Source organism: Myxine glutinosa, chromosome 2 (genome assembly GCF_964187855.1).
Source record: "Myxine glutinosa chromosome 2, kmMyxGlut1.1, whole genome shotgun sequence".
NCBI lineage: Eukaryota > Metazoa > Chordata > Myxini > Myxiniformes > Myxinidae > Myxine > Myxine glutinosa.
In genome coordinates, this window is record NC_136262.1 from 165,332,418 (window position 1) to 165,359,757 (window position 27,340).

Here is a 27,340-nt window from a genome sequence, read left to right on the forward strand (position 1 = left end):
TACGGTATTATTATATAGATTTACTAAATAAGCCAAAATTCACAAGATTTAAAATTCACAAGCACAACGTTCAAGCAGGAATGATATATTGTAAGGATTTCACAGCTTTGGATAGGATTTGGAAGGTCTATGAATGTTTCTTCCCATGTGGATCCATAAATTATGATGGATTAGGCTTGCTTTGGAAATGCTGCTGGTATCAGGGTGATGAGGAGGGATTGCAAGGATGAAGAGTGGTAAAATAACTGCTCAGATCGTGTTTTTCATGGTACTTGTTTCTGGGGGGAATAATTTTATTGATGTGGATATGGAATGCTTAAATAAATTGGAAAACCTTAATTAATTGGAAATTGAAAGACTATTTGACCTAATTTCACATCATACACTCGCTCGTGGCAGAAAAGAGTTTTTGCTCCTCAGCATGGAAAATTGCAACAAAGGGTTAATTACAGGATCTTTACCCTCGCCAGAAGAGAAGGTATTGCAGGTGGGTCTGTTTTTACTTGCAAGTGTATTGGTCGGTCGACTTTGTTGTTCTGTCTGTCTGTTTGTTTTATCTGTTTTTGTTTGTCAATCGCCTACAGGTCACAATTCTAAACCGATCGTCATGAAACTTTATCATGTTGTAGAGGTCGTCACAGCTGAGGAGCCTATTGATTTTGAGGTCAAAGGTCATCTTAAGGTCAAATTTCTAAAATTGTCATTTCTCATCTGATTGACTTGAAAGTTTAATAGGATTTGCATATTGGGTCGCTGAATTGGGAAACCAACTATTTTTGGGGTCTTGAGGTCAAAGGTCAACTCGGTCAAACTTGTAAAATCATCAATTTTCATCTGAAACAAATTGTTAATTTTCATCCAATTGACTTGAAAATTTAACAGCATTTGCATAGTGCATCACTGAATTGGGAAACCAACTATTTTTGGGGTCATGAGGTCAAAGGTCAACTCAGTCAAATTTGTAAAATCATCACTTTTCATCAGAAACAAATCGTTAATTTTCATCCAATTGACTTTGAAAATTTAACCGCAATTGCAAAGTGCTTCATTGAATTTGGAAACCAACTATTTTGGGGGTCATGAGGTCAAAGGTCAACTCAGTCAAACTTGTAAAATCATCACTTTTCATCTGAAACAAATCGTTAATTTTCATCCAATTGACTTGAAAATTTAACAGCATTTGCATAGTGCATCACTGAATTGGGAAACCAACTATTTTTGGGGTCATGGGGTCAAAGGTCAACTCAGTAAAACGTGTAAAATCATCACTTTTCATCAGAAACAAATCATTAATTTTCATCTGATTGACTTGAAAATTTAACAGCATTTGCATAGTGCTTCACTGAATTGGGAAACCAACGATTTTTGGGGTCATGAGGTCAAAGGTCAACTCAGTCAAACTTGTAAAATCATCACTTTTCATCAGAAACAAATCGTTAATTTTCATCCAATTGACTTGAAAATTTAACAGCAATTGCATAGTGCTTCATTGAATTTGGAAACCAACTATTTTTGGGGTCATGAGGTCAAAGGTCAACTCAGTCAAACTTGTAAAATCATCACTTTTCATCTGAAACAAATCGTTAATTTTCATCCAATTGACTTGAAAATTCAACAGCATTTGCATAGTGCATCACTGAATTGGGAAACCAACTATTTCTGGGGTCATGAGGTCAAAGGTCAACTCAGTCAAACTTGTAAAATCATCACTTTTCATCTGAAACAAATCGTTAATTTTCATCCAATTGACTTGAAAATTTAACAGCATTTGCATAGTGCATCACTGAATTGGGAAACCAACTATTTTTGGGGTCATGGGGTCAAAGGTCAGCTCAGTAAAACTTGTAAAATCATCACTTTTCATCTGAAACAAATCATTAACTTTCATCTGATTGACTTGAAAATTTAACAGCATTTGCATAGTGCTTCACTGAATTGGGACACCAACTATTTGTAGAGGTCAAAAGGTCAAAGGTCAACTCAAGGTCAAACTTTTAAAATCATAAAATTTCATCTGAAAAATAATAAAGTTTCAATCCAATTGATATGAGCTTTGATTAATATTGTCAATTTTAATCTTAATGAAATGGACAATTTGATGTATCTATGGCAACCTTTTCTTTTTTTGAGTGTGGGGGGGGGGGGGTGAATATTGCATGTATCATGCTCTGCACAACGTCTTTCTTGTTCTGTTTGTCTGTCTGCTTTTTTGTATGTCAATCGCCTACAGGTCCCATTTTTACTCCGATCTTCACAAATCCTCACCACCTGGTAGAGGTAGTGGCAAGCTGGAAGCCTATTGTTTTTGAGGTCAATAAGTCAAGATCACATTAATCGTCAATTTTCAATGATAACGATGTATATACTGTACACAAAACTGAAAAACACTGGTGGACGGTGAACTCGCATCAAGGTGAGGTCTTTGTCGACTGAAATTATATATATATATATATATATATATATATATATATATATATAGATATATATATATATATATATATATATATATATATGAAGAAGGTCAAATGGCTATCAGAAGATGAAATAAATTTGACCTTGGGAGTGAGGACTCAACCGGTACGAGCATGCAAGGATGTCTCAAGGATCGTCCACCATTTCTTTTTCTTCTTCTTCTTCTTCTTCCTCTTCTTCTTCTTCTTCTTCTTCTTCTGCCATTGCATGGCACTTGGATGCCAACTCCGATAGTGCAGACCAGTACAATGCAGATATGTGCAAGATATTGAGCCGAGGTCGGAGTACGTTACATCTACGTATGTTAGAAGCAACCTCCATCCATTCCATGGACCCCATATTGTGTCGTCAAAAGGAATTTGTACATTTTCTCTAATTCCCTTTCAACACGGAAAGATTAATGGTATTTCCCCGACCGCTGTCCAAGGTAATGATACAAATGGTGCGTCATCGCTGACAACTCCGCTCCAGCCAATCAGAGCCAGGGACAGTGGTGACTGAGTCAACCAATGGGCGTTCAGAACACCAATGATGTCATTACTGAAGAACCAATCAGTGTCGCGGTTACTTAGACATGCTTATAAATGCACTAGTTCTCATTTCTTCCGGTCTCTTTGCTATGAATCACTTTGAAGAGTACAGCACAAAAAGCTTTGGTGTTATTGTCATTATGTTGTGTTTGTTTTCTTGTATATTAAAGTTCTGTCGTAACAAACACCTTTTTTCGATATATATATACAGACTTGGCATTTAATATGGAATATTTTTTTTGTGGGGGTGAACTTACTTTTCAAGATGACTTGGAACCAAAAGTTCATTGGAATTATGTTGAAATTATTCTAGATTTTGTTGATGTGACCTTTAAAAGAAACAAAAACCACATTTGACATTTCGAAGCAAATAAATTGATCCTTGAAAGTGATGTAAACTGATATCGAACTCAATTCATGGACTGTACTGTGTTAAACTTCGGTACGTTTTCCAGAAGTATCTCTTTATTTTGCACATTAGCCAAAAAAATTTCAACAAAAACAAAAGCTATATTATGACTGGGATTACGGACAGTAAAATTACAGTTCAGTACTTCATGTAACCCCCACGAGCATTCAGGAGAGCACGTACACGTCGAGGCATGCTGTTCACGAGATTTGCCAAGGTTTGGATAGGAATCGCTTGCCATGCAGTGACAATAGTCTGCTGCAAGTCACGCACAGAGGCAGGCTGCTGGTCCAAGTTGTCGATTTGACGCGTTAATTCTGCCCACAAGTTCTCTATCGGATTCATATCCGGGGACATGGCAGGCCACTCCATATGCTCTACACCACGGTCAGCAAGAAAGTGTTGGATCATGCGAGCACGATGAGGCCGTGCATTGTCATCTTGGAAGACAAAGTTTCCTCGAAAGGCTGCACGAGCAAATGGAAGCAATGTTTCTTCCAGAATGACCCTGCACTTGAACTGGTTCAGGTTTCCAGTCAGAACAACCAGGTCAGTTTTGCCCCCTGCATGAAAAGCAGCCCAAACCATTACCCCACCACCTCCAGCTTGGACTTTTGGCACTATACAATCTTCGTTGTGGGCTTCATGCACTTGTCTGCGCACTCGGACGCGCCCATCTTGACGATGGACCAGAAATCGAGACTCGACACTGAAGGTCACGTGATTCCAGTGTCCTGGCTGCCATTGACGGTGCTCTCTGGCCCACTGCAATCGGCGCTGGCTGTGTTGTCTGGTCAGGCATGGCTTTCTCAGGGGACGCCTGGCACGATGGGCTGCTTGAACCAGTCGTTGGTTGACTAGCCTTCTGGATACAGGCACATTTGTCAGTTGCTGCCACTCAGCCCTAAGCCGATTAGCTGACTTGGTACGGCCATTGCAGACTACCCGGTGCAGCTGGAGATCATCTCTCCTTGTGGTTCTGCGTGGATGTCCTGGCCTCGGTATTGGAGTAGGGACACCCCTCTGAGCATTTCGTTTCAGGATCTTTGACACCTGACCGTGAGTGATGCCATACTGCCGAGCAATAGCACGCTGTTTCATGCCAGAATTTCGTAAAGCCACCACTCCATGACAAACAGCATTGTCAAGTTGACAGACCATCTCCAGAGGAAGCGGCAATAACTTTTGTAGATGTGCAGCAGTTGTTTTCCACAAATACAGAACGCAACAACCCTTATATACCCGATTGTGAAGCCAATCGTCAAATGCACCTGTCCTTACATTTTGTCACTCCACCTGTGATATAATCCTGTTATTGACTTCTTGCTGCGAAAGACAATCAGTGACATGGTTCTTTCAACAAAGACATCACCGAAGGGTAAAAGAAACTCACCAGATTGATATACTGAGTTCAGAAAGTAAACCCAAGTCAGGAAAAAATATATATTCCATATTAAATGCCAAGTCTGTATATATATATTGTTACGGATCCGGGGGACGGCAATCCCGTTAGCAAGGGGGGGGGGGGGTTAAGCCACTTGTCCTGTTAAGCTGGCCGTCCGACCGGTCCTGGTACTTGTAACGCTCTTTTGCGGGGTGGGATTGATCAGGGTTATTGGTCCAGGGGTTATCCCGAATACCTTTTTCAATCCCTTCCGCAAAACAGGGAGACAAGTACCGCTCAAACCACGGACAAGATGGTATTTGCCGAGCGGTTTAGCAATCCGCGGTTCGAGCCGTTATCAGCAGACTAAACCCGATTATAAAGCGGTTGACAAAATCGTGCCACTTATATTCAAATGAAAGAAGGGACGAAAAACGATCGAATGAGAAAGAAACCAAAGGTAAAGAAGGAACACAGGTTTATTTATATCTACAAGAGGAAAATGAAAGGGGTGAGAATATACAGAAGAAGAAGAAGCAGGACACAGGGCAATTCTTAACGATACAGGCTTAACTTATCCCCAGGACAATACAGACAGAACGAACACACTTACACGAATGGGAGAAATGGCAATGGTAAAGATGGCAGGAGGAGAAGAGTCCAGGCAGATGGTTCGGGAGGAAGGTCCGGGGCAGATGGTTCAGGCGTTGAGGTCCACGCTCGCGGTTCACGCTCCGGGCTCGAGGCGAAACCCGGCAAACAACTTCACGTCTCACCGGCCGGCAATAGGGCCTGGAGGGTCTCGGCCTATTGCCGCAATGCGAGCACCCCCTCACGTCTCTCTCTCTCGGTTCTGCTGGATCACTCCTCTCTTTGTCCTCATTTTGCTCTGCCGTATCTGCTCTCTCGTATCTGTTCCCGCCGAATCTCTTCTCTCTCATCTGCTCTTCATGCTCCCTCACTCATCTGCGTAAGCAGTCCCTCGCAGTTGCTTTTATTACTCGAGGCCGTATCAAGCCGCGGGCTCCGATGGCACGCCTACCGGTTCGCTCACCGCGGTCCTGGTTGGTGGTTAGGGCTTACCGACCACGCCCCTGGCGGGTTGATGACAGGGCCACGCCTCTTCCTCGCAATCCGCCCCCTTTTTCCCGTCCTTGGCCTCGTGCGTAATGGAGTTATGGCTGCTGGCAACGACGTACCACAATTTGGAGAGGGAGAGCAAATGGACGGAATGGAGCCTATCTTATTTGATTAATGCAACGTAGAGTCAAACTATTGGAAACACAGCCTTACCTGAAACACATAATCATGAAATAACTATGAAGAGGGCTTATGGTTCGCTATGTGTTGTTCATGGACTAACTAGGGGACGACCTTTGATCTTAACAATGAAATGGAGGTATTTACAAAGAGAATTATTTACAAAGGGTATATTTACAACAATTTACAAGTGCAGGGTTCTCAAAACCCCAACACAGCACCCTCATTCCTCCAGGCACGTCCCGGGCCGAGAAAACTTTAACTTAATGTGACACTCAGATGTATTTACCCTCTACTATTAACCATACCCTGAGTGCGACAGTTTTAAACACAATTAAGTTTGTCCCCCTGCTACGTTGCATCCTACCTAACAGATTCACACCCACAGGATAACCGAATTGCGGAATTATTTTCAAGCTACACATTTACGGTGGGGAGCATTATTTACAAGACACTATTTGTATTTACATGGCAAACCCAGGACCTGTCATTTTTGGGAAGCAAAAAGAATTCTGTGGGAGGGAGGAAAAGCATGCACTGCACTGCACCGATACACCACCCTCACATGCCCGGGGATGCAGAATTGATATTGCAATGCATCCCCGAGCATGCAAGCACCAAAAACACCAAAAAGCACCAAAGCACCAATGACGAGCACCATCAAAGCACCTTCCAGTGCACATTGCACACACGTTTCAAATAAAAGCAAACAAATGGTTGTCCGGTTCTTCTTATTTCTGCTCCCTCTGCTGGCCGATGTTCCTTGTTGTTCTCTTGATGTTGACTATTGTGGCTTGCTGCCTATTTGCACATAATAAAAAGGCACAAAACGCATCCATTTTTATTTGGGGCCCAAAGGGGCCAACTATGGGTGGTCCACCTGTAGGGCAAAATGGGCCACCTCACCGTGGTCCGCAAGCCAACTCTTCCCTGGCCATCATGGCCGGTCCCAGCAGAGGGGCCAGGCCCCAACACGTGGAGTCCATATAAGTGTGGTGCTTAGCCACAAACGTGTGGTCAATAAGGTGGTGCTAGGCCGCAAGTCGTGCGGTCCATAAGGTGGTGTACCGATCTGGGCAGGCTGTGCAGCGGCGGCTCGGGCACACAGATGCGGCTCCCGCATGCTTTCCCTTCAGTGCCCAGAGAGCACGGTCCATAGGTGGGGAAAGAGGACAAAGCAAAGTCAGCAGGGTGCAAGGGCGTAAGGGTACACATCAACACAAGGCAATGCAGAGGTGAGGTGCGCATGGAGAGCGAGCGGAGAAAGCTCGTCCCTATCGTACGTCACGCCCCCTGTCACATAATCTACCCTTGCCCCTTACCCCATATTTACACCAATTTACAATTCGTCTCTACGTCCTGTCTTCCCCATATCTCCCCTAATTCCAAATTCGTTACCAATCCCAATTTCTCAAATTTGCCATCAACCAATCTCTCATCAATTCTTCATAAGGAGGAAGAGATGGAACAACCAGCACAATGTCACCCCCACGTCATGATGCGTCTTACCATTCCAAAACGTTTGCACAAAAAAAAAAAACAACCACGGTGTGGAGTTATGTCATCACCTCAGGTGAGTGGATGTAGATGGTGCGAGGAGAATTCAATCCTAACTATCCTCTAAATGACTTTAACACTTTTACTCTACCTGGGGTCTTTCCCTGCAAAACCATTGGCCACTTTACTCGATGCGGTTCTAAAAACCAAACTCCCATTGACCAAACTGTGGTGCTCATCAATTTGGGGTCTCACTCCCCCGATTCAACTCCCTGTGCCTTTGCACAATTTCAGGACTGGGTCGTGTGGCGCTCCCAGCAGGTCCGCTCACCTGCACACCTCCACCACTGCAGTTGCCTCCGAGCTTACCTGCTCCTCACCCCAACCTATCTACCTGGGGAAGCCCCTCTGGCGCTCTCCCCACTCGGTGCCCTCTCTGGCACTGGGCTACCCGGGTCCGTCCTCCGGATCCTCGGGCCCCACCGAACAACTCTACCGACTCCCAGAGCCCATCTGCGGCCTCACCTAGCCGACATCCTCACCTGGCCGACATCCTCACAGTGGCGGAGTACCCATTCAATTACACTTACTAACAGGCCACACGCCCAGCCATTTCCACTTCACTAATGCACCCATTCAACCACCATTCTACTACACGCACCACAGATGCCAATATCCACCACAATTTACCTACACCCAATATCTAACTCTTAAACTACCCTCCCCGGGTATTCGTGAAGGGGGTCCACCTTTCCCCCCATTCACACCTTCGCACCAAGCACCTCCACTCCACATTTTCCACCATACTCACTCCACACCATCCATTCCATACTCCATTTACTCCAGACCAGTTATTCCATTCAACCATTCTCCATACACCTGTTCACTTGCACACCTGTTCCGTCACACCTGTTGCTCCCTGCACCCTCCTTCCTCCGGGACCATTCACTCCATACAATGCACAATCACACCCTTTCACAATACTCTGCTCAATACGCTCTCTACACACACACACATCTCTGACGAGCAATTCCTCATTCCATAACCAGCACTACCGTGCACTTTCATACCAATTCCTCCTTTCATCACTCTCACCACAAACACAACTGCATCATCTAAACTACCTGGTGCCCTTCTAACTTAGTGCATCCCCAGTCATCCCTTACACTATTGCACATACCACGTCCTTATCATCCACTAATCTATTCTACGTCCCCACTACTTGTACAATGTCGCTACTTAACCCTACAGTTACCTATTGTCATTTCTCTAGATCCCTAATCCATTATCCTAACCCGCCCTCGGCGAGCTTACACTGCCAAACCCCATAATCTATAGCTCATGTGCCCGGGTGGATGTGAAGGATGGTGGATTTACCATCCCTCTACATTGGGCATCTCCCACTATCAATTTTGCCCATCCAATTCCTGCCAAGCAAAATTTGCCAATCTTTACTGCCAATCATTTTTACCCATCAAATTTGCCAATCATTACTGCCAATCATCAATTTCCTACCAATTCCAAACAATTAAACTATCACTATCGCCGTTCATTAAACTTGAGCCTCTCGGTACGTCATGACATTTGCAAAGCTCGGCTTCGCAAATCCGCGCAATGCATACAGGTGGTTTGGTCTCCTGCAGGTTGGGTCCATCCGGCATTCGGTTCAGGGGAGGAGGTTTGGTTGGGCCAAGATTTAAAGCACCATCCCTACGCAACGCCTTTCGGTCCCATGCGCGGTGGGCCAACCCTGCCCGGGTGGTACGCCGCCACCACAGGGGGGCGCCGTTCCGATCCCTCCTACCGGGCCGGTCGCCTTGCCCGGCAAAGCCCGGACTCGACTGTGCGGGGCGGGGCCTGGCCCGGATCGTGCACGACGCTCCCAAGAGAAGCGACGCTGCACCGATCTCCACCAGCTCCCACAATACCCACAGCCCGGCACGGACCGAGAGCTCGCGTCGGCTAAACGTCGTTCTAACCGCTATCCCGTTTAACATCGACGCTCCCCATACATGTTCACACCAATCGTTCCTTTTCCTCCTCACACATCTAGGTGTCCCCATACACTTTGTTATTGCACTTGCTCGTGCATTCTCTTTCGCTCCATACTCAGGTCTACTCATAACGCTCACCGCACACTCTCGCGCCAACTCTTCCGCACACTCTCCGGTTACATCCTCTGTAACACTCCCCATCACGCGCTCCGATGTGCCCTCCCGCACCCGCGCCACCACCAACTCACTCTCCGTGTCACACTCTGTACACTCGGTTTCGCACATACCCTCCGACGTGCATTCGCTCTCGCACCCGGTATCACTCCCATACTCTGTCACACACTCACTCTCCGACGCACACTTTTTCCTCGCAAGCGTGCCATTTTCTCTCACACAGCGCACCACGGACCTCCCACAAACGCCTGCGGTACGCTGGGATCCCAAGCGCGCGAACATTCTTTTTGCGCCAAACATCCTCCCGCAAAACCTCTTAGCACCATATACCACCTTACTCACCTTTGGGATCCTCCTCTCCACGCGCACCTGCAAATCTTTATAAGGATTAGCAAGTACAGCATCAGGATGTGAATTCAGACTTTGCACATTATCCATCTCCTCCGATTCCATTCCTATCTCTGCCGTCTCTTCAATCCCAATTTCCACTCTTGGTTCGGTCATTTGAATTATTTTTTTCTTTCCCTTGACGACCGCTGGTCCGAATAAAATTTTCACTCCTACCTCGGTGGTCGCCGGCTTCCCCATACCCCGGGGTCACGATTTCTACTCCCGTCCAGTTACCTGCGCCTTGCTCCTGCTCGCTTGATCCGTGCCTCTCAGTCCGCGTTCCCTCGTCGCGTACCCCCGCGACCTCCTCGCCCAACCTGCGGTTAACCTCCCTCTCCAATTCCTCTCCTCATACGTGGCTTGCCCCCTCGCCAACCCCTCATTAATTTATTTGGCTTGGCCAATTCTGCCCCCCAATTTGTCCCCTAATCTGCTTCCGAATCCCTCCAATTTGCTTCCTAACTTGTTTCCTACTCCTCCCAATTTACTGTTTAATCCCTCACATTTATTGTCTAACCCCTCCATTTGGCTTCCTAGGCCCCCAATTTGGTTTTCCATTCTATATTCCAATTTACCCAATCCTTCCTTCAATTCCCGAGTGGACTTATCACTTTGGGTGTCCAACTTTGCCATCATTTGAATCATAAAGACTCGCATGTATTCTGGCATCGCGGGCTCGGCTGCCGCAACCACGTGCGAGGCGCCGCCATCTTGTGCGCCGGCAACCCCCTCTACTGCATCCTCATTGCTTTCCTCCTCTCTCTCTCCCATTTCCTCCCTGGGGTCCTGGGTCGATTCTATCCCCTCTTCTATCTCCCCCACCGGCATCCGACCGCCTTGACCATCCATGGCACGATTTTGAAATTAAAATGTTAAACAAAATTTTGGCCGCACGTAATTTCGACCAAATCTTTTTCAGATGGATTAAAAATTTGGTTCGGGCTTCAATCCCACTCCCCGACACCAATTGTTACGGATCCGGGGGATGGCACTCCCGTTAGCATCCCCTTGTCCTGTTAAGCTGGCCGTCCGACCGGTCCTGGTACTTGTAGCGCTCTTTTGCGGGGTTGGATTGATCAGGGTTATTGGTCCAGGGGTTATCCCGAATACTTTTATCAATCCCTCCGCAAAACAGGGAAACAAGTACCGCTCGAACCACGGACAAGATGGTATTTGCCGAGCGGTTTAGCAATCCGCGGTTCGAGCCGTTATCAGCAGACTAAACCCGATTATAAAGCGGTTGACCAAATCGTGCCATGTATATTCAAATGAAAGAAGGGACGAAAAACGATCGAATGAGAAAGAAACCAAAGGTAAAGAAGGAACACATGTTTATTTCTATCTACAAGAGGAAAACGAAAGGGGCGAGAATATACAGAAGAAAAAGAAGCAGGACACAGGGCAATTCCTAACTATACAGGCTTAACTTATCCCCAAGACAATACAGACAGAACGAACACACTTACACGAATGGGAGAAATGGCAATGGTAAAGATGGCAGGAGGAGAACAGTCCAGGCAGATGGTTCGGGAGGAAGGTCCGGGGCAGATGGTTCAGGCGTTGAGGTCCACGCTCCCGGTTCACGCTCCGGGCTCGAGGCGAAACCCGGCAAATAGCTTCGCGTCTCACCAACCGGCAATCGGGCCTAGAGGGTCTCGGCCTATTGCCGCAATGCGAGCACCCCCTCACGTCTCTCTCTCTTGGTTTGGCTGGATCACTCCTCTCTTTGTCCTCGTTTTGCTCTGCCGTATCTGCTCTCTCGTATCTGTTCCCGCCGAATCTCTTCTCTCTCATCTGCTCTTCGTGCTCCCTCACTCATCTGCGTAAGCAGTCCCTCGCAGTTGCTTTTATTACTTGAGGCCGTATCAAGCCGCGGGCTCCGATGGCACGCCTACCGGTTCGCTCACCGCGGTCCTGGTTGGTGGTTAGGGCTTACCAACCATGCCCCTGGCGGGTTGATGACAGGGCCACGCCTCTTCCTCGCCCTCCGCCCCCCTTTTCCCTTCCTTGGCCTCGTGCATAATGGAGTTCTGGCTGCTGGCAACGACGTACCACAATTTGGAGAGGGAGAGCAAATGGACGGAATGGGGCCTATCTTATTTGATTAATGCAACGTAGAGTCAAACTATTGGAAACACAGCCTTACCTGAAACACATAATAATGAAATAACTACGAAGAGGGCTTATGGTTCGCTACGTGTTGTTCATGGACTAACTAGGGGACGACCTTTGATCTTAACAATGAAATGGAGGTATTTACAAAGAGAATTATATACAAAGGGTATATTTACAACAATTTACAAGTGCAGGGTTCTCAATACCCCGTTTTACACCATTTCGACCTACATCAAATCCGACTTTACGCCACTCTTCTGGAGTAAATTTCATACGCGTATGCTGTAATTTCATACGCTATATGTACGCGTAGCTGCTGGTTCTCATTCAAAACAAAGGCGACGCCATATGCATTTTGTCCTGTGCTGCGGTCGCGTGCTTGCTTTGTCTTTCGCTTTGCCTTTCACTGTTATTTTTGTGATTATTCCTTTACTGTGTAAAGGTTCCTTTACTGTGTAAAACAACCAACGCAACATGGCAACGGTGAAACATGACGACGATGCCGGCTCGGACGACCGTCCATAGCAGATGTCACGTCACGTCACCGTGCAGAGTGTGCAATGTCCGCGACGAGGTCAGGCCCCATGGCCCATGTCCCATGGCCCATGTGAAACGAACGACCGTGTCATGCCTCGAGCCGGGGTGCCTCGTCGGGCACCTCGCCGGCATCCGGCGTCGACGAACCGATCGACGTGTGCATGTGCACATATGCATGGATTTACAAATGCCTGCCTGTACGTCGTCGTTTCTGTGTATATCGCATCGTCCAAAAAAAAAAAGAAGCACGCAACTTCGGCCGCTCGAGGAAAGACGGGGCACGCCTACGACTAGGAGGCGAGCGTCGATCCCCGGCGCAGCCGGGTTCACGGAACCCTGAGCTTGTTCGTTCGTCACAGATGACACGACACGACCACCAGTAAAACTGCTCGGACACGTTGGGTAAAGCATGCCGTGGTGAAGCGGGTCGCGGAGCCACTCGGCACACAAGCCCGCTCACGGTCGACACGTCCGTGCCGGTCACCCCGTTCGAGGAGAAGACCCCACCGATAGAAAACAACGGAGGGACTCCCGACGGGGAGCGGCAACGATTCAGGGCGAAGCCGCAGCCTCCTCCCATTATTAGTCCCCTACCGGTGTACACCGGAGGGGACTATACGTTTGCACGCAGTCCCTCCGTCCGTCAGTCCGTCTGTCTGTCAGTCTGTCAGTCCGTCACGCAAAGAACAGTTTTCCGGACTTTTTTTCTAAACGCTTAATGCTAATGATTTCAAACTTGGCACATCGTTTCCTCATGATAGGTTACAGATCAAGTTCGAACTTCACGACGTTTCGATCATTTTTGACAAAGTTATGGCACTTTGAACTTTGGGAATTCTGATAATTCTGATGATCCTTAAATCAGTGCCATTTTAAGTTTTAATTTCCTTTAAAAAAGATTTTCTCTGCAATAATAGGACCGATTGAGATCAAACTTTCACCATAGGAGAGACTCGGTCTGTAGAATATTTTAATGGTAATTATGACGTCACAGGTGACGTGGTTCGGGCGCCATATTGTTTTTCTGCAACGGCTGAACAGATCGAGGCCAAACTTTGCAGGCAGAATCGCATGCCCATGACGAACAACAAAGTCAGCGAGCATGACGTCATGCGTCACATGGTTTCAGAGTTATGACGTTTTTAAGCATGAACTTTTAAAACCGAGCCCCTCCCTCATTTTTGATCCAATCAAGGGAAAACTTCCCAGATCTGTTCCGCATGTCAGTCTACTAAAATGTCCTTTTGGAATTTGCGATAGCTCACGTGGTTTGGCAGATATCGTTAATGAAACGAAAATATAAAAAAAAAAAAAGGATATCTCTTGAATCGCTTTATTGATCGACGTGAAACTTCAAACTATAGTAGAAGTCATGAAGAGTAACAAGTGTGCAAAATTTCAAGATGATTGGATGTACGGTCTTGAAGCTAGAAGTTGTTATTGCGAGAAGAAGAAGAGGCATCAACTGTGCGGATTTAATTATTTATCACATGTACAGACTGAAAGCATCGTTGGACACGACCTGTCATGGTCATTTTAATCTCAAATAAAATTCTAATTGAAGATTTGTCAATAGCTGAGGTATATTATCAAACGAATAAAACAGATTTGGTCAAATTCGGACTTTTTTAACTCGATCGCATTTGACAGAGTTGTGACAAGCTGAGGAAGAAGAAACCTCGCATTGGCTTCTCCAATGTGCTAGAAAAAAATGGATATCTCTTGAATCGCCAGTACCTCAGACCGTGAGTTGGTAATATTTATATAATTCACACAGTGCAATACGTGCAGGCCGCTCCACGGAGCGACCTTACGGGCTTATCAACGAGGCGAGGCGTGACACACGTGTCTCAGCATACCTCAGATTAAGTTTGAAAACCAGCATCAACCGTGCATAAATTTGCATATTCGATCATTTTTGACAAAGTTATGGCACTTTGAACTTTGGTAGGGGACATGTATTGCAGCGCAATACTCAGAATGCTTGTTTACTCTAGTTTTACAGTGTTTGTCTTCATTTTAAGGCATTTTTATGACATTACGCCCGGTTTACGTCAAAAACCTAGTTACGTCATGGCTTATGGAACCAATTAATGACGTCGGCCGGAGTATTGCTGTATATACCTCCTCTGTGAGCGACACAGCAATTGATAAATGTTGGACTTACCACTAGCTTTTGGCCCTCTCATGCAGAAATGTACCAGAGGAACTGCGTCACCAAGCATATAAATTATTACCAATCATGTTGTTTATTTTTCATCGATTTATTTGAATTATGCTACATTTTGTTTGATTCAACGTGTGATTTAACGGTTGTTTTGATGTGATATCCCATGGTGTGGTTTCAGTGGTGCAACGGTTTTGATGTACGGTTTAAATTTGAATGGCATGAGTTGTTCCAGAATGGCATTGATTGGTGGTTCGGTGTCCCCACCCCCTTTTTCCCTTATATAAGGGAGGGTATAGAGTTGTTTTGATTTACTCTTGAGAAAGGTCAGTGGATGCACGTTTATCCGTGTTGCTGATCGAAACGTCGAGCAGTTGTTTGTTTGCTCAGTAAAGGTTGGAGAACTAAAAATGGATTCATTTGATATATAATATATATATATATATATATATATATATATATATATATATATATATATATGTATATATATATATATGTATACATACGACACACGTACCTTTTATGAAATGTTCTAAATGTTCTTGTATATCAGTTAAGGGAACATCTACATATTCTGGGCTCAAAAAACTGAATTTTGCCCCCTACATATCCCCCACCATGTTCCACACTTTCCGTGCCCCCCACCCCCTTTCCCCATATTCTTATTTCCTTCGAATCTTGTTTTTTGTCCCCATATATACTTGGCATGTTATTCTATCTTCATTCACTCCACCATCCTTCTTCCTTTCCGCAGTCCCTAAAATGTGTTATAACATGTTAAGACGTATGATTTTTCATTACAGGGCAGTACTTTGCCAGCACCATGATCATCGTGGCACTTTCCGTGGTCATGACGACCGTCGTGCTGCAGTACCACCACCGTGATCCTGACGGCAAGAAGATGCCCAAATGGGTGCGTTGTGCATCTGTCTACACGCACATCACGGAGTGAGACCATCATTCCGGAATGATAAACCCATGCGGCGAATAATCTAATATTGCACATTTTCGTTCCGCCACGTTTCCAGCTGCTCTACACCTTTCAGGCAACTGCTCACAATCCTGAGGTCACATGTTTTTTCACGGCTAAATACCACTAGAAATCATAGTCGACATATACTTGGAATGGCATGAAATCGTTAATTCTGCGAGCAATCTTTAACGGTTCTTGCACTCATTTTGACGGTGCCTTTGTGGAAATGTTGTTATCCAAGGCGTTGCTATTACTCAAATGGCCTGAAAGGGTGAACTTCTGCTCGTGCAAGACATGGGTTTTAATAATAGGTCTCCAAGCGGCTTTCTTTCATCATTCGGTCAGCCTTTGTCTTTTGAAATCCCCACATGAATCACGTTGTTGCCCTTGACAGAGGAGAGGTTATTGCATTTGTGTCTGTTTGTGTGCACATCATTTTGCCAATGTGGACGACAATATTTACACGTTATCATTTTTCTTCTGAGTACCTTTTTAACGTACAAGCAAAAATACCCGAGTACCTCTATAAATTACTTGCAAAAATACCCGAGTACCTCTATAAAGTACTCACAAAAATACCCGAGTGCCTCTATAAAGTACTAGCAAAAATACCTGAGTGCCTCTATAAAGTACTAGCAAAAATACCTGAGTGCCTCTATAAAGCACTAGCAAAAATACATGAGTGCCTCTATAAAGTACTCGCAAAAATACCCGAGTGCCTCTATAAAGTACTAGCAAAAATACCTGAGTGCCTCTATAAAGCACTAGAAAAAATACCCGAGTACCTCTATAAATTACTTGCAAAAATACCCGAGTACCTCTATAAAGTACTCACAAAAATACCCGAGTGCCTCTATAAAGTACTAGCAAAAATACCTGAGTGCCTCTATAAAGTACTAGCAAAAATACCTGAGTGCCTCTATAAAGCACTAGCAAAAATACATGAGTGCCTCTATAAAGTACTAGCAAAAATACCCGACTACCTCTATAAAGCACTAGAAAAAATACCCGAGTACCTCTATAAAGCATGAGCAAGAATACCGGAGTACCTTTTAAAGTACTAGCAAAAATACCCGAGTACCTTCATAAAGTAATCGCAAAAATACCGAGTGCCTCTATAAAGTACTAGCAAAAATACCCGAGTACTTCTATAAAGTACTCGAAAAAATACCCGAGTACCTCCATAAAGTACTAGAAAAAATACCCGACTACCTCTATAAAGCACTAGCAAGAATACCCGAGTACCTTTTAAAGTACTAGCAAAAATACCCGACTACCTTCATAGAGTACTCGCAAAAATACCTGAGTGCCTCTATAAAGTACTAGCAAAAATACACGAGTACCTCTATAAAGTACAGCAAGAATACACGAGTGCCTTTCTTAAGTACTCACAAAATACCCGAGTACCTCTATAAAGTACCAGCAAAAATACACGAGTACCTTTTTTAAGTACTCACAAAAATACCCGAGTACCTCTATAAAGTACCAGCAAAAATACCCGAGTACCTTTATAAAGTACTAGAAAAAATACCCGAGTACCTCTATAAAGTACTAGAAAACATACCCGAGTACACTACCCGTCAAAAGTTTTAGAACACCTCGGTTTTTCCAGTTTTTATTGAAAATTACCCCGTTTAATGTCTCAATGTACTCTGAAATTAAGCATAGAACAAATAAACAATTGGAGATAAAAAAGAAATCCTAGAATCATTTTGTTTAACAAAATTAAATTTAAATTTTTGACTCAGCAATTTACCCACTTTTTGCAGATATAACCGCCGAACACACTCGTGGCATTCTTTCTGCAATGGAAATCAAATATTGTTCGGAAGTTCTTCCCAACACTGTTGCAGAAGTTCCCACAAATGTGTTGCACTTGTAGGTTGCTTTGCTTTCACCCTTCTGTCCAGTTCACCCCAAACCAGCTCGATGGGGTTTAGGTCTGGAGACTGTGCTGGCCATTCCATGATTTGAAGCCTACCGTCTTGTTCTTTTCCTCGAAGGTAGTTTTGACATAGCCTGGAGGTGTGTTTAGGGTCATTATCTTGCTGTAGGATGAACCCCTGACCAACTAGGCATATACCAGAGGGTATTGCATGGCGCTGCAAAATGCTGTGGTAGCCCTTTTGGTTCAGGGTGCCAGTCACTCTGTGAAAGTCGCCGACTCTGGATCCAGCAAAAGAGCCCCAGACCATCACGCTTCCTCCTCCATGTTTGACAGTTGGTGTCACACACTGAGGAACCATCCTTTCGCCTACTCGACGATGTACAAAAACCCTGCGTGATGAACCAAATATTTCAAATTTTGATTCATCGGTCCATAAGACCTTCTTCCAGTCTTCAGTCGTCCACTGGTGGTGCTTCATGGCCCAGGCAAGCCTCTTTTTCTTATTTTGCCATCTTATCAATGGCTTTCTTACTGCCACTCGACCTGTCAAACCTGCGGCTCGAAGTCTGCTCTTCACAGTTGAAACTGAGGCTTGCTTACTTCGACCAGTGTTAAGCTGTGCTTGAAGCTGTTGTCCTGTGAGCTGCCTATCACACAAGCTGTTGACCCTCAGAAACTTGTCTTCTGATTCTGTTCTGGCTTTGGGTCTGCCAGACCTCTTCCTGTCAGAGTTTCCTCCAGTTTCCAAAATACTACTTCCTGCAGTGCAATATTGTCCAAATAATGCTTCAGAGGGTGTAATAACAGTCTGTTCCAATACTGCTTTTATACAGACAGGGGGTTTGTAATGAAGTAATCGGCAGAGGTTGGGACATCTGTAGGAATTGTTTGCATCAACTTTCAAAGCTTCGTTTACTTACATTGCTGCAGAACAGCTGTAAGTTGTTAACCCATTACTTGTTCCCTGAAGAAGTCCTATTTTTTTTTTACAATATAACTGCAATTTACATTATTTTCCCATTTTTGCTAACCTAAACTTTTTTTTTTAACCTCGAGCAGTTTACTCCTCACCTTTGTACCATAGAGCCTGGTGTTGGCTTAGCGGTTAGGGTGCCAGCTTGGGATCCTAGGATCCTGGGTTTGAATCCTGGTCGATTGCTGATTTAACCCCAGGAGGGTTGACTCAGCCTGTCATCCTTCCGAGGTCGGCAAATTGAGTACCAGCTTGCTGGGATGAATGATCACGGTGTGTATCCCGATTTAGAATAGGTACACCGTATCTCTGTGCATCGTAAGAGTGTGACCAAGGGTTGGCGTCAGGAAGGGCATCCGGCCGTAAAAACATTGCCACAAACCTGGAACCATGATTGTCATGGGGCCCGCAAGGCTAACCCCCGCTCTAGCGGGGAAAAATGGCCTTAAAGCGATCATTCATTCATTCATTCTTTGTACCATTTTAGGTTATTCACTGGACATTAAACTGCATAAATTTCAATAAAAACTGGAAAAATTGAGGTGTTCTAAAACTTTTGACCGGTAGTGTACCTCTATAAAGTACTAGCAAGAATACCCGAGTGCCTTTTTAAAGTACTAGAAAAAATACCCGAGTACCTCCATAAAGTGCTAGAAAAAATACCCAAGTACCTCTATAAAGTACGAGAAAAAATACCTGAGTACCTCTATAAAGTACTCGCAAAAATACCCGAGTATCTCTATAAAGTACTAGCAAAAATACCCGAGTACCTCCATAAAGTACTAGCAAGAATACCCGAGTACCTCTATAAAGTACTCGTAAAAATACCTGTCGCTTCACTGACGGCTTTGATCAAAAGACAGAGACATTGGCATTTCCCAAACCCCTCATCCCACCACCCCTCACCCCAACCACCCCTCCCATCACTTGTTCAACCCAACCTCCCCTCCCACCACCCGTTCAACCCAACCTCCCCTCCCACCACCCCTCACCCCAACCACCCCTCCCATCACTTGTTCAACCCAACCTCCCCTCCCACCACCCGTTCAACCCAACCTCCCCTACCACCACCCGTTAAACCCAACCCCATCCCACCACCTGTTCACCCCAACCTCTCCTTCCATCGCTACTCACTCCAACCCCCCTTCCCACCACCCATTCACCCAAACCCCCCATCCCACCACCCGTTCAACGAGAACTTGATGGGGTCGCCTCGAACCACCACGCGGGAAATGCACAAGATGGCGCGGAGTCATGCCCGTGGCCAGCCGCCGGCGTGAGGAAAGCAGACAGGATGGCCTCCTTTGGTCTGCTCGCGACCTCCTCCGCCTCCAAAGAGCCCGACCATCAACAACACCCCCTCAAACGTTGCAAAGGCACCCCAAAGCTCCAAAATGTTCTCTCCAAAAAGCGCACAAGAGCCAGCCGCAGCCGAGAGCGTGGGAGAGGGATGCATCCTCCTTTGTCCCTCGCTAATGTCACTCCCCAACCAATCCTGGCATCCCATTACATAATCCCATGGCTCCTTAACCAGTCAGGAAGCTCGGTGAATGGTTTCTCTGTTAGAGTCCTTGGAGGTGAAGTCCAGCTGTCCTTCGGGAATGTTCGGATGACGTCGGCGGTCGTGGGGTGGGGTTTACTTGCCCGATCGTAATGTCTGGTTATAATGTCAGCACGACAGTGCGATGGCCATTGTTGTAATTACCTCCGCCACCAAAAGTGGATGGAGGTTATGTTTTCACCCCTGTCTGTCTGTCCGTTTGTCTGTCTGTCTGTCTCTTTGTGAACAAAATATCTCAAAAAGTTGTTGACGGATTCGGACGAAATTTGGCAGAGAGTGTATTTGACAAGGACGAAATGATTAGATTTTGGTGAAGATCCAGATTCGGATCCGGCTACTATAATTTTTTAAGTGATTCTTCACCATTGAGTGATATGGCCAACCAGGCGGAGGTATGCTCTCTACTGAGTGCGGTTCTAGTTGTTGTTGTAATGGCGGCCTTTTTGATGAAATAAAACATAAGGGAAAAATCACAGGGGTAATTATTACACACTGTGGATTCTCCTTAAGCCCTACCTAATTAGTGTAGCCCCACCCCTCGTATGGAGACACATATACGATCTTATTCTGTACAGAATCCCTACTTAGTTACATCGAGGAGGGCTTCTCCTTTGCGTCACATGGTCCATGCTAATTTACACAATCCTCACTTCACTAAGGTATTTCATTACCTACCCCCACAAACGTAGCATTATATAGATCCCCCTAAGAATACAACTTGGAACCCTGTTAGCTTTGCCTATAGCTACCTGACACTGTGCTGTCTGTTTAACCCCCGCATCTATTCCCCCTCCCCAGATCATTCTATATCACTTTATCCAAGACTGCCGTTGTTTTATGTATTCCCTATTTCATCATTCTTAACCAATTCCAGCACCTGACATTTCCTGATGTTAAACTACATCTACCAATCATTTGCCCAACCTATGGAAGTTTCTAGAATTCCCTGAATCTGACCACACCCTCTCTTTTGTGTACCTTACCTCCAAGCTCAGTGTCATTTGCAAATTTGTAAAGCCGGCTCATAACCCCCATTTTTAAATATTTGATGTAGATTGTGAAGTGTGAATAATAGCGAGTCTAGAACTTATCCTTGAGGTACTACACTACTTATATCCTCCCAGTCAGTGGTCCTCCCATTCACAGCCATTCTTTGCTTTCCGTCACTAACCCAGTTTCCAATCCAGTTAGCTATTCCAGCAGACACTACACACAGCCTCACGTTAGTCCCTCGTGAAGGGACCAACAGCCTTCGATGTGGTACCTCATACAAATGCCTTCGGAAAGTTTAGAAATACAACATCCACTGCTCTTCCCTCTTCTACCCAGTCAATAACTACCTCGTATAAAATTTATTTAACAATAAATTGTTAAACACAACCTCCCTTTCGTAAATCCGTGCTGACTTTCTTGAATTAGTTTGAATTTCTTCAAATGGTTATCTGTCTGTTTTGTCTCCAACGTCTATAGTTCCCCCAAAACGTCTCTCTCGTCCCTACAACTGAAGTCAAACTAACAGGTCTATCATTCCCCAATTCTTCTCTGGATTCTTTATCAAACAGTGGTGTAACTATTTGCTACTCTCCATCCTCCGGTACCTGTCCTGACCCCAGTAAGCTATTAAAGATATCCGCCAACATCTCTCTTATCTGCTCCCCTCCCTCAAAACTCTTGGGTGCATATTATTGTCCCCCGTCGCACCGCGGAGCGAAAGGGGGACTATGGTTTTCCCCTCCGTCCGTGTGTCCGTCCGTCCGTCCGTCCATGCGTGCGTGCATGTGTGCGTGCATGCGTGCGTGCGTAAGCGAAGGACCGCATTCGAATTTGGTGTGTGGGTGCAACCCACGTCAAAATCCAAGATGGCCACCGCCATGTATGTCTGATGCCATGTGTGTCTGAACCTTGTGAGCTGAATATCTTGAAAAATAAGCGAAGTACCAACTTCTAATCTGGTGTGTGGGTGTATCTAGGCACAAGGAAGAACGGTATTGAAAATTGGGTCGCCACGTCAAAATCCAAGATGGCCGCCGCCATGTATGTCTGAACCTTGTGAGATGAATATCTTGAAAAATAAGCGAAGTACCAACTTCTAATATGGTGTGTGGGTGTATCTCGGCATAAGGAAGAAAGCTATTGAAAATTGGGTCGCCACGTCAAAATCCAAGATGGCCGCCACCATATATATGTCTGAACCTTGTGAGCGAAATATCTTGAAAAATAAGCGAAGTACCAACTTATAATCTGGTGTGTGGGTGTATCTAGGCACAAGGAAGAACCCTTTTGAAAATTGGGTCGCCACGTCAAAATCCAAATGGCTGCCTTGCCTCTTCCACTTTGTCAACTCGCAAAAACCCCCCAAAACTTCCCCGACGGTGGACCTAGGCGTAACGCTTGTCAACCTTTATCTTTATTAGCGAGGCCACTGAAGGTGGATGGAGGTTATGTTTTCACCCCCTGTCTGTTGTTTTTTTTGGTCTGTCTGTAAACAGGATGTCTCAAAAAGTTGGTGACGGATTCGGACTTAATTTGGTGGTGAGGTTGAGTATGTGACAAGGATAAAATGATTAGATTTTGGTGAAGACACAGATATGTATCTGAGAGTTATTAAAAGATTCTTCACCATTGGGAGATAGGGCTATAACCGATATTTAGTGCAATATCTCAAGATGGCTGCAAAAAAGTTGTGCACGGATTTGGAGACGCTTGGTGGACAGGTTGTGTGTGTGTGTCAAGGACGAATCATTTAGATTTTGCTGAAGATCTGAATATGCATTCGGATACAAGAATTATTTAATTTCTAAGTGATTCTTCACCATATTCACCATTAGGGTCAAAAAGACATATCGCATGATATTTCAAAAAGTTGTGCATGAGTTATGACAAAACTTGGTAGATGAATTGGTTCGGTGACAAGAACAAGCCGATTCGATTTTGGTTGAGGTCTGAATCCAGATGTGGCCTATCAGTGGGATACAAAACATAAACTTTTCAGCTTGGTGGAGGTATGCTCTGTACCGAATGCCGTTCTAGTCTTCTTCTAGTTTTCCAGCTGTTTCTTCACATCCTCCATTCTCACTTAGAACTTGTAAATGTTCATGCAAAATACCTGTTTAATAAGACTGCCATCTCACTTTCCTTCCAACCAATCTTCCTCTGCTATTCCACAATGGGCCCCACTTCTAAAAAAGAAAAATTCAATATCCACTTGAAGATAATCTGGCAGGGCAGGTCCAAAAGGCTGATAGCTTTGTACAATTTTTATTTTATTTTTTTTGTATACACGATCGAGGCTCGTGAAAGAGCTAACATTAATCACACAAAAAGTCAAACCGACACACAAAACACAAAACATAAGGGGAGCGGCAGACAAGATGGGGAGAGAGGCAGAAGGAGACAAACACAACATTTGAGAGCAGGGACAACGGGAGAAATGTGGGAGGGGGAGGGCTTTGGGGGAGGTGGGAGAGGTATAAAACATATGGACACTGCAAGGACTTCCAGGAAAGAAGTTGGAATTTCCCAAAAAAAAAAAAAAGTGTATCTGGGGTGAATTAGCAGAGGTGGAAAAGATCAAGGTTTTGGATGGGGGAAGATAAGAGATGGTGGTGAACAGCTGTTTTAAAGACCTGGAGGGAGGAGTGGGATTGAAGGGAGTGGGGGAGTTTGTTCCAGAGGCGGGAGAAAAGGGGAATGAAAGAGTGAAGGTGAGCAGAGAGCCTAGATTTTGGCAGTTTAACCATAAGAGGGTTGCAGGCAGATCTTGTGCGACCTGAAGGAATATTGGGGGGACAGAGCACAGAGAGAGCTGGGGGAGCAAGGCCGGAGAGGAGTCGGTAGAAGAACCAATCGAGCAGCACCAACTTAGGACAACCAGGGGGTAAAAAAAGACCCCACCATAAACACATTGGCATACACAGTGAGACTGAAATTTTTCATCTTATTAGAGACATGAATCTTAGAACTTGGATTCTTGGTGTATTAGAAACTTGGATATTTCTTTATAAAGGTCGACTTGAGGATAACTTGGATGGCAGATCAAAGATATTGATGTATTTAAAGAAAGCAACCAATAAGCAGGAGGTAAAAATGACCCCTATCGATATGCCAAGTCACCTGCCCTGTTCGAATGATTTATTTCTTAATTGTGTGGTCCAGATGCGGTTGGTGCTGCTCGATTGGTGCGCCTGGTTCCTTCGGATGAAGCAGCCGGGCAAAGCTCGCCACCGCCTGTCCCGCCGTCTCAGCGTGCTGCACCAGAGCACCGTCTGCAGCATAGACCTCGCACTGCTCGTGTCTGGAAACCAAAAAGGACTTTCCAATAACGGTTACGTGCTTTATCAGAATACCGCGGCAAATGACACACCCGGAGCAGGGACGAGCGACTCTGGGGTCATGTGTGGACAGGAGACGTGTTTCTCAGGCATAAGCGAGCAGGAGGAAACGTGCGGACACCGTGGACCAGGCGTGGAGGGCTCTTACTGCTGCGGATCCGGCGGAAGGAGCATAACGAATGAGCTGCTGCGGATTCTGGCTGAGCTGAGGTACATCGCCGAGCGATTTCGCCTGCAGGACCAAGAACAGGCGATGGCCTCTGAGTGGAAGTTTGTCGGTGCCGTAATCGATCGCCTGTGCATGCTTGCATTTTCGCTGTTCACCATCATCTCTACCATCACGATCCTCATGTCGGCTCCGCATTTCTCTGAAGCTGTGTCTAAAGACTTCACATGACGTTTTAGGGTAATGGCATAAAAATACTGCTGCTCTCAGCTCAGTTACTCAGTGATGTTCTTTCCTGTAGGAAAGGATGTTTCACAATCCCAGTGCCCCCTCTCGATCCGGGCTTCGCGGAAGAATTTCTGTCACTGTGAGAAGAATAACGTGTGTAAATGAGAGATTGAATGACATTGCATAACACACGTTTACATGTATTTTTTATTATTGGATAACATGTAATTATTTCTCCGACAATAATTGATGGCGACAAATTCCATAAATGTGCAACATTTTTACCTGTGTATCGTGCTAATTGGAGTGCTGTGAGTATATACGTGCAGTTGTCGAGACCAGGTAACGATGCACATTAACCGCTGTGAACACGTGGAAGCGCATCTTTAAAATGTCTGGGGTCTGTTGACATAAAAAAAAAAAAAGGAGTGATGCACTGGGTGTGGCTTCTCGTTTTGTGTCAGAGGACCTTTTCATCTAGGAGCTATTTCCTGTGAAGGCCTTAGAAATAGGTGTTTGCTCAACCCACACCCCACATGCGAGGTTTGGTGTCATATTCTGTTGGGGCAACCCTTCTGGAACATTTATAGGGCGATTGTCACTCCAGGTTGTGGTAGAACTTTTTTTCTATGAGTCAATATTGTAATGGTGGTTGGTTCTTATTGTCTTTTTCTTTTTTTTCGAAAATGGTTGGGTGGTGTGGTCATTCATCTAGCTCTATTTTTCTAACCAGGACATTAACTATAAACTATCATCCACCTATGGAAAGAGGAGAGACCATCAAATCACACTGATTTAGTTGTTTTTTCAGAGGGAGGAAGTACAGGACACAATGATGCACAATGATGCACAATGACACAATGACACAAACACAGGACACAATGGAATCTCATCACGTGGTATATAATTTAAGATGACTCAGGCATAGAAGATCTTCTGATAAAATCTGGCGTTTATGACTTCCACCACTCATGTAAAATCCTACATTCGTGGAGTGAGAGCCCGCAAGCTGACGACGGAGTCTATGTTCTGTTTCCGGGGGATTGAATTCATCGGGTGGATGGCTTCTCGGGGAGCCATTCCGCCAATAGAGGGGTTCCGGTCAAGAATATTCAAAAGATGCACAATGCTATTCCTCGAAAGACTGAAGCAATCCCAGCTATCCTGGATGAAATCCTTGCAGAGGTAGAGCCACTGGCATCCTATCCGAGTTCAAGCGATTTCGAGATTAATCCTGGCAGAAGTCGAAGTTTTCCTCATTCTGGGATGATTACATTGCAATGGTCAGCACATTAGTGCAGCTCATTAAGGCTGAGAGAAATGCTGACTGGCTCCTACACCTTGCAACAGTTGCCACCCTCGCCCCACACTTCAACGCCATGGACAAATCAAGGTATGCACGATGGCTGCCAGTTTATGACAGACCCTGATGTCTATAATGAGTTTACCAACAGGAACCATGTCGTGAGCAGATCAAGTAAACCATTTGCCCAAGTCTAGACGCATATGGCTTTGGAGCCAGTAACCGAGATTGAAAACCCAAAGGTGCCATTGTTGGAATAAGGCAGAATCAATGAGCCCTTTGGCATTGCTTTGTAACAAGTCAGGAAAGAGCTGCCATCACACGGGCCCTCAGAGAAATGTGTGACATTGAAGACTCTGACTGTGTAGGATCTCACAAAGAAGCAACACCATGCAGAGTTCAGAGAGATGAAGACGATCTACATAAGCTTCTTGACACCTTTGAGTCTGGATTGATGTCAAAACCCTTTTCAATCGATCACAGCAATGAGATCGCCAATCAACTTACCATTGCAACAGGTGTGGTTTCACCAGAGGAAGGGACAAGTCCATTGCTCACTGCCAACAGCATCGGCGAAGACCAAATGACATTTTTCTTTGGACAACACCTCAATTTGAATGAGGCAAATTTCGGGAACTCATTGCTACGTGTAAAGATCAAGAAAATGTCAACTATGCTGAAGAACAAGAAACTGAAGCCCTTCGATGAAAAGGTTGTCACTGTGTCAGCAGATCAAGACTTATTCGCCAAACTCCTAATGGCAGTGGAGGGAAGAGACGTTGACTTGAAGCATGTTCTGACATTGAAACGCAGTCCCGTACTGGCTGATTTGCCAAAAGAACTAGAGAAATGAAGGGCTTCCACCTACATCAGACAGCCTGGCTCTTCATATTAAACAGGATAGCTATCAGACACTTGTGTGGAGGCGAACTCACTTGGAAGTGAGAGCTCACTCACCGCAGGCAGGTTGGTGGTCTTTCTGTCTTCG

At 45.2% G+C, this 27,340-nt stretch overlaps 1 protein-coding gene across 1 annotated transcript in view; it reads left to right on the forward strand.

Moving 5' to 3' along the window:
- Positions 1–25,463, forward strand: part of LOC137421100 (neuronal acetylcholine receptor subunit alpha-7-like) — a 96,323-nt gene extending 70,860 nt beyond the window's left edge. Inside the window, exons 5-6 of the mRNA XM_068106818.2 lie at positions 15,733–15,842; positions 24,480–25,463. Coding sequence (XP_067962919.2) covers positions 15,733–15,842; positions 24,480–25,052 — 683 coding nt within the window. The 3' untranslated portion in view covers positions 25,053–25,463. The remainder of the gene's footprint in view (positions 1–15,732; positions 15,843–24,479) is intronic.
- The last annotated feature ends 1,877 nt before the right edge of the window (positions 25,464–27,340 follow it).